The 13,898-nt window shown below is 39.4% G+C and overlaps 2 protein-coding genes across 2 annotated transcripts in view; one reads left to right on the top strand and one right to left on the bottom strand.

Moving 5' to 3' along the window:
• Tmed8 (transmembrane p24 trafficking protein family member 8) overlaps nt 1-2,003 on the bottom strand; it is a 41,413-nt gene extending 39,410 nt beyond the window's left edge. Inside the window, exon 1 of the mRNA XM_026402018.2 lies at nt 1,855-2,003. Coding sequence (XP_026257803.2) covers nt 1,855-1,972 — 118 coding nt within the window. The 5' untranslated portion in view covers nt 1,973-2,003. The remainder of the gene's footprint in view (nt 1-1,854) is intronic.
• A 263-nt stretch (nt 2,004-2,266) lies between these two features.
• Nucleotides 2,267-12,940, top strand: Samd15 (sterile alpha motif domain containing 15). Its single transcript, XM_077800111.1, has 3 exons — nt 2,267-4,183; nt 5,671-5,769; nt 12,515-12,940. The coding sequence occupies exons 1-3, from the start codon at nt 2,351-2,353 to the stop codon at nt 12,776-12,778; spliced, it is 2,196 nt and encodes a 731-aa protein (XP_077656237.1). The 5' UTR covers nt 2,267-2,350; the 3' UTR covers nt 12,779-12,940.
• The last annotated feature ends 958 nt before the right edge of the window (nt 12,941-13,898 follow it).

Raw genomic sequence — 13,898 nt, 5'->3', positions numbered from 1 at the left:
CTGCTCTCATACATAACAAATCAGAATAAATAAAATTTTAAAAAAGAAATAAAATTTTCAAGGAAATTTTTTAAAATTACTGAAAAAAAAAAAAAAAGAATTTCTTCCCCTCACTCCCCAGCACTAGGGAATGAAAAACAGGGCCTCACGCTGCTGGGCAAGTGCTCTACCAACATGTGACAACCCCACCCCTGCTTAGAATTTCTATGGCTTTAATACTAAATATATGCCACTAATTTTTAATTTAACATAAAGCACAAAAAGTTCAAAATTTTAAAAGGCAAAAATTGTTAGATGTTTTATCTGTTGTTGCTGTTGCTGTTGTTTGGGGGGGGGGGGGGTTTCTACCTCAGATTGAACCCAGGGCACTTAACCACTGAGCTACATCCCCAGCCATTTTTTTGTATTTTTATTTAGAGACAGGGCCTAGTTAAGTCTCTGAGGCTGGCTTTGAACTTGTGATCCTCCTGCCTCAGCCTCCCAAGCCGCTGGGATTACAGGCATGCACCACCATCCTGGCTGTTAGATGTTTTAAATTAAAAAAAAAAAAAAAAAGTTGGGTGGTTCACAGGTATGGGTGCATGTGTTTGGGTAAAGTAACATTATGAGATGGGAAACATCTGGGGTACAAGTAGGAAAGCCACCACCATTTAAAAGAGATACATCCAGGAATATCTCCTCTGGCAGCACTGAGAGTTTAGCTGAGCAAAAACGGGCTTTAGTCTCATAATGGATAACGGAATGTAGTGGGTACCTTGGGCTTCATATTAAGTGTGTTAGACTCAAGGCCTCATACAATCCTCCCAAGGATCCTAACTATCAGTACCAACTATCTTACAAACACTATCAGTACCCACATCTTACAGAGAATGAAAGTGAGAAAGAGAAGTTAAGGGACTTGCCCAAGTTTACTTAAGGAGGGAGGAACTATACTCCAATCTAGGCTCCACAGATGTGCCTCAACCACTGTACTTCATGGTGTCACTTTAACTTCAAGCCTGGAAAATGATTTATTTACTGCTTGGCGCGCCCAGTTCTCTCCCCTCTCCCCTTCTGTATTTCAGAAACCATCCATCCTTTTAGATGCATTTGGTGTGGTGATCCCCAGACTGAAAGGTAAAAGTGGAATACATTGTCCCTTTCATCTTTGCACAGTGAAGTAACCCAAACGGAGCAACTTGCTTGGGTGGAAATGGACAGTCCTGAACGAGAGCATGAGAGTCTTGGGGAATGGGGGAGATCGCCAAAATTCCTACTGCAGCCTGTGTGCGGCCTTTGCTTTGACTACTGTGTTCTTTGCAGACCTCAGCGCCTACCTGTTCGGTCCCGCTCCCGCCCGAGGGAAGGAGGGGGCGGCGGAGGGCACGGATGGACCGGGGGCCTGAGTGCACCTAGGCGAGCGCGAAAGGGACGCTGCCAACCCGGATGAGGGAGAAGCGCGTGGAAAGACAGGGGCAGGACACAGACCTGGGGTCGGCTGAGGAGACAGAAGCGGGAGGCGGCAGCCCAGGTGCGTGGGCCCACGGAGACGCTAGCAAACCCCGGCCGCAGCTCGAGGGGCGCCAGCAGAGCAACCCTGTCACTGCCACCTGGGCTGGTCTGAAAGGAAGCGCGGCAGGAACCGAGGCATTTCGAAACGGAGAACAAAATAACCTCGAGCGCCCTCAGGGCCCGGGTGGCTGCGGCGGCGGGGACAAGGTCGCGCCTCAGGGGAAGCGGGCCCCGCGCCCGAAGGGGCTGCGGAGGTGGGTCCGCGCGGCCCGGGACCCCGGGCAGAGCGCCGCAGAGGCTCGCGCCGAAATGCGGGGCCCGGGGCGGGCGGCACCCACCCGCCAGCGCCCTGGCAATGCGTACCTGCGGCGGCCGCCAGGCTCCCCTCCACTCCGGAGCTGTCCCCGACGCCGCCCGCCGACCCTCGGCGGGCTGCGGGGCTCCAGAAGCCCGGCCCCTCAGCCGCCTGCCGGTTCGACATCTGCAGCCCGCGCCCGGAGCGTCTCCGCCACCAGCCGCCGGCGGCTCCGGAAACAGCCGAAGGCCGCGCGAGCGCGCTGGCTGCGAGCCGAGAAGAGCCGAGGGAGCCTGGGGCCGGAAGAAGCGGCGCCGCGACCGCGGAAAGAGCGCACCGGCCCCGAAGCGGCCCCAGGAGTCTGGCCCGCGGAGGCTGGCGACGCGGACGCGAGGAGAGCTACTGGCTGCCTTTGATCGCCAATTTTTAAAATCTGGGATCGGTTAGAATCAACAAAACGTGAGGAAGATTCAGGAAGACACTGCCGGAAATCGTAGTATCCATAGAGACGCTGTCGGAAGTTGAGGTTGCTAGGAGGCCTAGGCGCGTCCATTGAACTGCGTAATGGAGAAAGTCCCAGAAGATTATGATTCTAGTCCTGATGAAAATGAGAAGTCAGAGCCTGAGAGGCCTGAACTTCGTAAATTGTCTGAAAATGCCGAACCAGACACCAAGACAGAGGCAGGCTACGAGCTATCCCCAGAAAATGACCAAGTGCCACTGCCACTAGAAACTGAGAAAGAGGAAGAGTCAGAGATTGCAAAGAAAGTGCAGCCAAAACCAACCTGGACGTCTGAGGAAGAAATTCCTAAGGAGATCGAGGTAGAGCCATCTAGCCAGACTGATTTAGGGATTCCCCAAGTGTTAAAGTCAGAGTCATTGAGAGAGATGGGAGACGAGCTTTACAAGGATTTGGAGGCACCAGACCTAGAGCCACAAGAAGACGCTAAATCAGATGTTACAGAGGATGTACTCACAGAATCAGCTTCAGAAATAGATATTCAGTTACCAGCGGAAACCAAGTCTGAGGTTCCGGGGACCACAATCAATATGACAGGATTAGAGTTACTAAAGGAGTCTGAACAGGAGGTTCCAGAGGAATCACTTAGAGAGCAGAAGAAGGAAACAGATCTAGAACCTCCAGAGCAGTCCAAACTAGATTTTTCAAATGAGAAACCAAAGAAATCAGTTGAAGAGACAGATCTACAGCCAACAAAGATGACCAAACCAGAGATTCCAGAGGAGACACAAAGAAAGTCAACTGAGCAGACTAAACCAGAGTTTCCAGACCAGAAATCAAGAAAGTCTACTGAGGAAGCAGATCTAAAACCTCCAGAAGAGACTAAACTAGAGGTTCCAGAAGAGATGCAACAAATGTCAACTGAGGAGAAAGTTCCAGAGCGACTAGACGAGGTCAAATCTGAGCTTCCTGAGGAAGAATTAAGAAAAACAAATAATGAAACAAATCTAAAGCCATCAGAAAAGACTACATCACAAGTTCCTAAGGAAACAAAAAGAAAGTCAACTGAGGAAAAGATTCCAGAGACAGCAGAAGAGACTGGTCTAGTATTACAACATGAGGTCAAACCAAATGTTCAAGAGGAGACACAAAAACAGTCAATTCGGGAAAAAGTTCTAGAACTATCAAAGAATACCAAACCAACAGATCATAAAGAGAAGCGGAGAAAATCAAGCAAGAATATAGGACTTGCTCCATCAGAGAAGTCTGAATCATGGGAAACACCAAGGGAGTCAACTGAGGAGAAAGGTCTAGAGCCACCAGAGCAGTCTAAATCAAAGTTTCCAAAGAAGGAACCAAGAAAATCAATTGAGGAAACAGGCCAAATGCCACCAAAGAAGACCAAACCTAAAGTTCAAGACAAGACACAAATGGAGCCAACTGAGGAGAAAAATCTAAAGTTACCAGATGAAATCAAACCAAGAGAGAAACATACAGAATTATTCAAGGAAGAAGAGCCAGCACCAATCAAATCTAAGTATTCTATGGATAAGGATCAGCTAGAATACCCCAAGTTTCAAACCATAAAAGTGTCAGTAGAAGAAACTGACACAACTTTTAAAAAAGACTATGCATCTAGACCTCTCATACAAAGTGAAATGGAATCAACTAGTACAAATTATGAGCATCTCTCAAAACTTCCAAAACTGCTTCATCTTGTTGATATCTTAGACCTCCCAGAGACTCAGACAGGCTTAAGAAAGGCCTTTAGTGAAAAGAAAATTACAGATTCAGGCCAAGAATTGAAAGAAACAGCACCTAAAGATAAAACATCCCAGCCAAAAAAAAAGGAAACTGCATTACAATTCGAATATCTTAAATGGAGCCCAGAGAAAGTTGCAGAATGGATTAGCCAGCTAGGCTTCCCTCAATACAAGGTAACAAAAATAACACTTTTAAAAATCATATGCTCTCATCCTACCTCATACTTCCTCTACCCTGACCTGAGGTCTTTCCTCTTCTTCACTAGGAGTACAGAAAAGTCCTGGACTCTGGGGAAGGTAATCTGGAGTGTACGTGTGTGTGTGTGTGTGTGTGTGTGTGTGTGTGTGTGTGTGTTTCTGAGGATCAAACCCAGGGCCTTTCATGTGCTAAGCACACTACCACTGAGCTCCACCCTTGCCACTGATATATATTTGTATTTTAGGAGAGGAAGGGAGGGTCATGTTTGTTTTTTCAAAAGTTAGGTGCTGTGGCATGCACCTGTAGTCCTCACACTTGGGAGGCTGACATAGAAACATCACTTGAGTCCAAGAGTTCAAGACCAGCTTGGGCAACAACATAATAAGGGTCCATCTTAAAAACATGAATAAGCCAGTCGCAGCAGCTCATGCCTATAATCCCAGGGACTTGGGAGGCTTAGGCAGGAGGATCACAAGTTTGAGGCCATCTGGGCAACTTAGCATGACCCTATCTCAAAATTAAAAAGGGGGTAATGATATAATTTAGTGGGGGAGGACCTCTGAGTTCAATCCCAAGTACCTAGTATGTGTACCTCATATACAAACAGTAATAATAATAATAATTAGTAATAAATCGTATGTTTTTCCTCTTTATTCCAGTGATTATATTTCTTTGCAGTCTTTGAAAAAAGACCAAGAAATTTGCATAGGCCTCTTTTCATTAAAAAACAAAAACCTATATTTTAAAATAGATTTTGTCCAAGGTAGACTTTCTGGTACTTTGTCAAGTTGTTTTAGTGGCAACTCCCTTACCTTGAACTTTTACTGTTAAATTCTTGTGTATGCCCCAAATATGTCAAGTACCATGAGCACTTAAGAGTAGTGAGTTAGTCAATTAACCCAAAATAGCTTTAGCAAAAACATAGTGTTAAGTCTCTTAATTTACTAATTCCAACTAAGATTTTAGGCTGCCACAAAACATCACAAGATCTGAAATCTTTACCTCTTGTACTTAAAAATGTAATTGAAACCAGCTACTCAGGAGGCTTGAGGCAGGAGGATTGGAAGTTCAAGGCAACTTAGCTTGACTCTGTTTCAAAATAAAATTAAAAGGACTGGTGATATAGTTTTGTGGTGGAGCACTTGCCTAACATGTGTGAGGCCTTGGATTCCATCTCCAGTACTGGGGGGAAAAAAAAAAAAAAAAGGCAAGGAGACCTGAAGAATCATTGGTTGTAGCATGCCCCACCCCCCAAAAAATTTAATTAGCCTGAAATTTTATCAAGAGCTTAAACAGAAAATATGTTGTACTATTAGATTACAAAATGAATTTAATTTTTTTCTCATTATAGGGCTAGAGACTAACATGATTCCATTCTGTCCTTCATCCTTCTCTCCCTCCCTCCTTTTTCTTCCTCCTAGCTGCAGAACATTTTTAAGTGTTGTTCTTTTTGTACTGACAGGAGTGTTTTACCACAAACTTCATTAGTGGCCGAAAACTCATCCATGTAAATTGCTCAAACCTCCCTCAGATGGGGATAACAGATTTTGAGGACATGAAGGTGAGTTGTATACAAAGTGTCCCTGAGGAGCACTGTACCAATGCTACCATGAATCCCAGACAAACCTCCTTTTCTTTTGATCCTATTTCTGACCATAGTGTCATTGTCCTCCCACCCTCCCAGGCTCACAGTGATTGCTTCCTCTCTGTCCTTTGATCCCTACAAACATCCCAAGAACTGTCAGTTTCTCCTGTGGCATTTCAGCTGGCTGATTCTCTCCATCCCTGATTTTCAGGCCCTATTGCCTCATACCTTGTACACTGAAGTAGCCTGTCACTTTGAGCCTCTCTCCTTAGGCTCTTTGGATTCAAGGGATCTGTCTTTAGACCTTCAATGTCCAACCACTCATATATTATTTGGAAATCTTCTTTGGATCCCGTCTGTCTGTTTACCCCATAGTCCCAACTCCGTAGTTTAGGATTCAAGGCCCTCCACAAGTTTTCTCCAACCACATTCGCTCCCCACCACTCCTCTAGTGAATCTTTGCTGAACCTGCCACGCTCTCTCAGTTCACACTCCTGTCTGGTGCATGCCTCCCTCTGTGTCTTTGCTCAGATCCTCTTCTCCTGTTTTACTAATATGAATCCTAATCTTACTTCAAGACCAATTTCTCATTCTCATCTCCCCAAGAAGTCTTTTCTGACCTTGCCATCCCATATAATCCCTCTTCTCAAACTCTCATAACACTTTGTCTCTGATACCCACTTAGCATTTATGTAACACCACATGTGTTTTGTCTGCTTTGCTGCCTAACATTGAAACAAGTTACTTTAACCTCCCTGGGCCTCATCTCTCCAACACCACTAGTCCATGATCACTCTCCTTTCCTTACTATTACCTTACATGGGCTGGGGCTGTATGTAGATCAGTGGCAGAGCGCTTGCCTAGCACGTGTAAGGCACTGGATTTGATCCTTAGCACCGTGTAAAAAAATAAACTAATAAATTAAAGGCATGCTGTTTATCTACCACTACAAAATTTTTTTAAAAAATATTACCTTCCTGAGCTGGGGATATAGCTCAGTTGGTAGAGTGCTTGCCTTGCATGTACCAGGCTCTGGATTCAATCCCCAGCACCAAAATAAATAAATAAATAGATAAAGAAATATTACCTTCCATTTGTAGTGTTTACAATATATAAAGCATCACATACATAATCTTAATTGTAAACTTTGCACTAGCAGCCCCACCCCAACATAACAGGATTCACACTCTTCAACCATGCCCATAAATGCTGTACCTCAGTGATTGCCAAACATGGATAGTCTTCAGAATCCAAGATTTTTTTAAAAAATATTCTTTTTAGTTGTAGTTGGACACAATACCTTTATTTATTTGTTTGTTTGTTTGTTTTTATGTGGTGCTAAGGATTGAATCTTGCACGTGCTAGGCAAGCGCTCTATTGCAGAGCTACAATCCCAGCCCCATTTTTTTTTTTTTGAAAGGTAGATTTCTAGGCTCCACCCTCCAGAGGTTTTAATTCATTAGGCCTGGTTCAGGCTGTGGAATCAGTTTTCTAGGATCTTTCAGAATTTAGAACTATGTAATTCCATAAGATATATGGTTCCAAAAATAAGAAAATTACACTTATTACTATTCAAGTCCTTTTACTGGCACTGAGATATAAGAAAAAAATTTTTTTAATTATTAAACACAAGCCTTGAATTCTGCTAATAGCTATCCTTTGCCAAGTGGTTACTATGTGTTGGGCACCATACATATGTTATTTCACCTAATCCTCATTTTTCAGAAGAGAAAACTGAGGTAAAGCAATTTACAAGAGTTTATTCAGATGATAAGTTTAAGAGACAATATTCAAATCCATTTTATGTGACTCCCCAATCCATGTCCTATTTAAATCACTCCTATACTGCCTCTCTAAATGAACACTCTTATAACCATGAAATTTCATGTACAAAATATGAGAAGGACTACTTATATATGGTATTTCCAACCATGCCCTCACATAGTTACCAAATACTGTCAGATTAAAATCTTATTATTTTTATGTTCAAAGATAATACAGCTATAATTATAAGATCTTATTTCTACCTGTAATGAATTTTCCTAAATAAGGAACAGAATTAACAAAAATAGTAATTTGTAATCCAAACTCCTAAAACACTTAAAGCTCTTTATCATGAGAGAGCTTTTTTTTTCTTATACTGCAGAGGATCAAACCCAGGGCCTTGTACAACAACCTGATCACTTGCTTAATGTGATGACAGCCAGGTTTCCTTACTCTAAAGTTACTGTGTTTCCCTCTGAGCAAGCATTCTACCTCTGAGCTCTATCTCCAGCCCTTTTTGTTTTATTTTGAGACAGGGTCTCACTGAATTGCCCAGGCTAGCCTTGAATATGCAATCCTCCTTCCTCAGCCTCCTTGTAGCTGGCACCAACATGTCCATCTAAGAAAGCATTTTTAAGAGTCAAATTCATATTACTTAATATTCCAATCCCAAAAGTACAGTATCAATGTGCAATAATATTTTTTTTTATTTTTATTTTTTTTAATATTTATTTATTTTTAGTTCTTGGCGGACACAACATCTTTGTTGGTATGTGGTGCTGAGGATCGAACCTGGGCCGCACGCATGCCAGGCGAGCGCGCTACCGCTTGAGCCACATCCCCAGCCCCAATGTGCAATAATAAAAATCCTAAAATTCTTCTGGTCTTGTAAGCAAAGGAGAGGTCTTAAAAATCTTCTGAAATCTTCAAAAGTAAATGATGAACACCCTTATTTGTCCTTAGATCCCAAAAGTTTGAATAAGCAAACTTCATCATAATACTTGTTTTCAAAGTCACCAGACAAATTTGGCCTCTCCATGAGGTGACTAGAATAACATAAAGAGCAGTACATTCAGGGCTGGGTCTGGGGCTCAGTGATAGAGTGCTTTCTTCGTATGTGTAAGGCACTGGGTTCGATACTCAACACCACATAAAAACAAATAAATAAAATAAAGATATTGTGTCCATCTACAACTAAGAAAATATTTTTTAAAAAGTCAGTACATTCAGAGGTATATTGCATAAACTTTGCTTGACAGTTAAATCCACATGAAAAAGTAAATTCTACTCTAAGACAAGGGTGACTTCCTAGAGATCATTCATGCATTTACGTATGCTGTAGTCACCTTTCTTACTTATAGAAGAAACATTTTTTTGTTTGTTTTGCTGTGCCATGAACCCAAATCCAAGGCTTTGAGAGTGTTAGTAAGCTCTCTGCCACTGAGCTAAAACATTACCAACCTCTATAGAAAGCATTTTTAATCCCACTATTGTAATTATAGCAACCAATATATTCACAATTTACCTGATAACTCTTAAATAAGTCAGTTTTATTTATTCTAGGGACATGCCAGACAAAAGAGAATTACCCTTGCTTTTTTGTTTGTTTGGTTTCTAAAAAAAAAATTCATTTTTCTTAGAAAATTTTTCTCAAAATACATACTACTTACTGCATCAAGTAAACAAGAAATCTGATCAATATTTGGAGATAAACATAGATGAGTTGCTAATTCATTTTGAATGCATGATTTTGTATTCTAAAGTATAGCCTCATAAATTTCAGTCTCTCAGTAATTTTTCTGCATTTGGCCTTGTTATGAATTATTTAAGCAGCACAAATTCATACCATTGTCAGAAATTGAGATTTCTAAACAGACATGTGTCCTTTTTTAAAAAAAAAATATTTTAATTTGTAAATAATTTCAATGTAACAGAACAGTTGCAAAGATAGTATAGAGAGTTCCTGTATACTTTAACCTTGCTTCCCCTAATGTTAACATCTTATGCAACTATAGTGTATTTATTAAAACTAAGAATATAGCATTGACATAGTACTTTATTATTAAACAATAGACTTTATTCTTATTTCCACAGTTTTTCCACTGATGGATAATTTTATTTCTAGGATCTAGTCTGGGATATTACATTGGACTTAGCTGTCAAGTTTCCTTGGTCTTTTCTAATTTGATAGTTTGTTGATCTGTTTTTCATGAACTTGACACTTGAAGATCAGTGATAAGATATTATGTAAATTTCCTTCAATTTTAGTTTCTCTGATCTTTCCCATGATTAGACTAAAATTATGGATTTGGGGGAAGACTACCAAAGAAGTGATAAGCCCTTCTCATCATATCAGGGCTACATGATATCAACATGATTTATTACTGGAAACTTAACCTGATCACTTGTTTAATGTGGTGACAGCCAGATTTCCTTACTATAAAGTTACTGTGTTTCCCTTTTATATCTGCTCTTTAGAAGCAAGTTACTAATTCCAGCCCATATTTAAGGAGAGAAGAGTTAGGCTCCATCTTTTAGAGTGAGGAGTATCAAAAATTTATGAAAATACAGTGAAACTACCACATCGATAAATATATTGGAGAGGATAGTCTGAAGCTATGCAAACATCCGCTTTTCAGAGTTTTGCCTACTAATCTTAGCATTCATCAATGGGTCTTGCCTGCTAAATTACTACTATGTTGTTTTAGTGATAATTTTCTATTTTCCTCCTTTCTTCAATGTAGTTAGAATTATTCTGAAGTTCTTCACATTTAATTGTCCCTTTCCCCTCAGTTTTTATCTCTTCATTTATATTAGTTTGGATTAATGGACATTTATTCTTTGGGTTACAAGCCAATACTGTTATGTATTTTGTTGCTCAAATTATTCCATTTCCTTTTTTTTTTAATTGGGAGCTCTTTTAAATTAGTTCCTGTGTCCTTTTGACATGCCCCATTAAAAAAAAAAAAAAAGTATCTCCCTACTTTCTGGCACTACTATTAGCTTCAGGAACATCCTACATTTTCCTTGCTGCAGCCCTACAATCAACCATGTCTTGGCCCTGGTTGCTTTTATCAGAGAAGAGTGTTTAGAAACTAAAATATGAGCACTAGTTGTGCTTGTTCCTACCGGAGTGTCATGCTTCTAGGTACTTTCAGTAGAAAGATCTTAGAAGTATATGTATACATACTAACCTCTGTGTACACAAATATCTATCTTATTTCTGTATATATATATATATATATATATATGTATTATATAATACAATAAGTATTCATATTGATCTAACTCCAGTTCAACATAAAAAGATTTATTTTAGCCTTTTCTTATCTCCTTCCTACCTCCAAACCCATTTGTTTATTTGTAATTTATTTTCTGACAGTGAAAAACCTGATTTATCTATAAATATGTATTCTGTGAGAAATTTACCAAATAGAGTACAGTGTTTGTGTATAGTTTTGTCTTTAGTCTTACATTATCTAGACAAAGCACTATTTTCCAAAGTTAAAGTTATTTAGATTTGCTCCATTCTCCCCCACTCCTTGCAGGTAAATTATGTCTAAGTTTGTAATATAGTTAGATTTATTTGTCCACAGTCTATATGCCATCTTGGAGTTTACCCAAGGGATTTTGCATACACTAAAGTCATTGTTTGTCAAGTATAGTTCTATGGGTTTGACAAATGCATAGGGCCATGTATTCACCACCAGAAAACCGTATACCCTAAAACTTCTCTGTATCCCCTTTGTATTTGGCCTATCCTTCTATCTCAAACCCTCAAAAACACTGATCTGTTTGTCCATATAATTGTGCCTTTTTTAAAATATCCCTAAATGGAACCAAATAATATATAGCCTTTGGATCTGGCTTTTTTCCCTTAGCACAATGCATTTCAGATTAATCTATGTTGTTACAGGAATCAACAAGCAAATTTTAAAGAGACTATACAACTGCATGATGACTCATATTTGAACCATGACAATTAAGTCTTTAGGTTTAAAGTAAATTATAGTTCCAATTAGGCAAATGTGCATATAAGGTAACCAAACAGTGCACAATAAATTGATAATGTTGAAGCAAAACTATTAATAGTTTGCAAATAAAAGCAAAAATAACAGCCTTTGAAACCATGACCAATAGAAAATATAGTGATGATATATTAATAATAGAATCTTCTTGAACATTACTGGCATTACAAATATTTGCTTAAAGTCATGTGAAATAGGTGCTCTGCAGAGATGCCAAGCATTGAGTGTGTGTCATTATCATGAATGTGGAATTAAGACTCCTTAGAAAACTCTTAATAATGTTCATGACTACCTATTTCTAATAATCCTTATTAATTTCAAGTATATTACTAGTAAGTTGCTTTAAGTCTTAGGCAAAAATAAAGTCTATTGCTTGTTATTTGTTCATCAGAACCAAAGAAAGAACTCATTTTTAGATATAGTCCATCAGAGAATCCTCATTGTCTATTGATGAACCTCAAACATACTTTTAGAATCACTGAATTGATGGTTAGATTGTATTCCTAATTCCAAAGTGACACTTCCATGGGGCTGGGGATGTGGCTCAAGCGGTAGCGTGCTTGCCTGGCATGCGTGCGGCCCGGGTTCGATCCTCAGCACCACATACCAACAAAGATGTCGTGTCCACCGAGAACTAAAAAATAAATATTAAAAATTCTCTCTCTCTCTCTCTCTCTCCTCTCTCACTCTCTCTTTAAAAAAAAAAAAAAACCAAAAAAACAAAGTGACACTTCCACACTTTATAACACTTTTAATTAAGCATATACTCAATGCTTGACAATAAGTTTGTGAATGTTTTTTCATTTTTTAATTTTCCCACGGAAATCGCTTAAGAGATTAGTATTCAAGGGGCTAGGAAACTGCATAAAACTTTTATTTAATTGTATTTTCAAGTCAGTCTCATTAAAAATATTATCCTTGCATTTCAGGTGATTTCTCAGCATACACGGGAGCTACTGGGAATTGAAGAGCCATTATTCAGCCGCTCCATCAGGCTTCCCGCTCGGGACAACATTGGCCTATTTTTAGAGCAAAAAGGTCATACTGGGGTAAAATCTGACTCCTTGACCTTCTCTGAATTTGTCAAAACAAGAAGATTATGTGATTATGATCCAGAAATAACTGCCTCTGAAGAGAATAAGGCTGTTAACATTGTACATAACTATAGAAGAAAGGTATTTCACTCACATTGAAAGATCAGACATAATTACTTAGGAGAAGAGGTGTGGCCTTTTTTATTTTTCTTCTCTTCTTTTTCATTAAGGATCAGAGTCAGAACTGCTGGCTCCATTCCTAGGTCTTCTGTGATTCCCAGCACCTTCCCTTTATTTGTGTTTCAATTTAGCCCCTCCTTAAAACAAAGATAGCAATTCTTCTTGGATAATTGTAAGAATTCCTGATACATTCTAATAATACACCTGGGTAGTAGGAACATGCTGGAGGAACTATAACTAAAAATAAAATCTGCCAGCCCAGATAATCCTTTCCATGAATGTAGAAAAGAAGCCATTTTAGTACTGAATAAGCATAGGCAAGCTGTCAAAGATATTGCAAAGTCAAAAATAACTCACTCTTTAAGACAGCAAGACAGATTATAATCTATTACATGCATGTTAATTATCCATATCTAATGGAAAAATAAAAATTCTCATATCTTGATCACAAATAGGAAGTTACTACTTGGAGCCAGGCCCCCAGGTTAACCTCCCACAGAGGTCTCAATACTCAGACATTTCAAAAAAGATGGCTCCAAGGCCTCCAAAAGAACTCTCCTGGAGTATAAAACTGACAAGAGGGTTATTTACCTTTTTAAAAGATTTACATATATCTTCAAATCAAAGGATTTGCAATCGTGTTTTCTAAAGGAAATACCTTAGGAAAGATGATGGGGGAAGGTTCTCTTCCTATAAGCATCATAGAAAAAAAAAGTAAGATTTGTTTTTTGTTTTTTTAGATTTGTATATATTCTTCTAAAACAACATGACTTACAGAGGTACCACTGACTATGAACAAGGTTTGGGGTTTACTTCAAGGTTCTTATATGTGGAAACTTCTAGATCTTTATAAAATGAAATTCAGGCTAGAATCTACTTATGACTAGACTTCTCAAAAGATATTATTAAATACTTCTTGCCTGAATGATTCCTGTTCCTTTCCAGTTTTTATTAATTGCTCAAAACATTACAATGATCTTGACGTATCATATATTATACATTTGATTCAAATGGGGTATGAATTCTTATTTTTCCCACGTGTACAGATTGCATGATCACATTGGTTGTACAGCCACTTTTATACATACTGCCATACTAG

This window comes from Urocitellus parryii, chromosome 6 (genome assembly GCF_045843805.1).
Source record: "Urocitellus parryii isolate mUroPar1 chromosome 6, mUroPar1.hap1, whole genome shotgun sequence".
Classification (NCBI taxonomy): Eukaryota; Metazoa; Chordata; class Mammalia; order Rodentia; family Sciuridae; genus Urocitellus; species Urocitellus parryii.
This window is presented reverse-complemented; position numbering and strand designations above follow the sequence as displayed.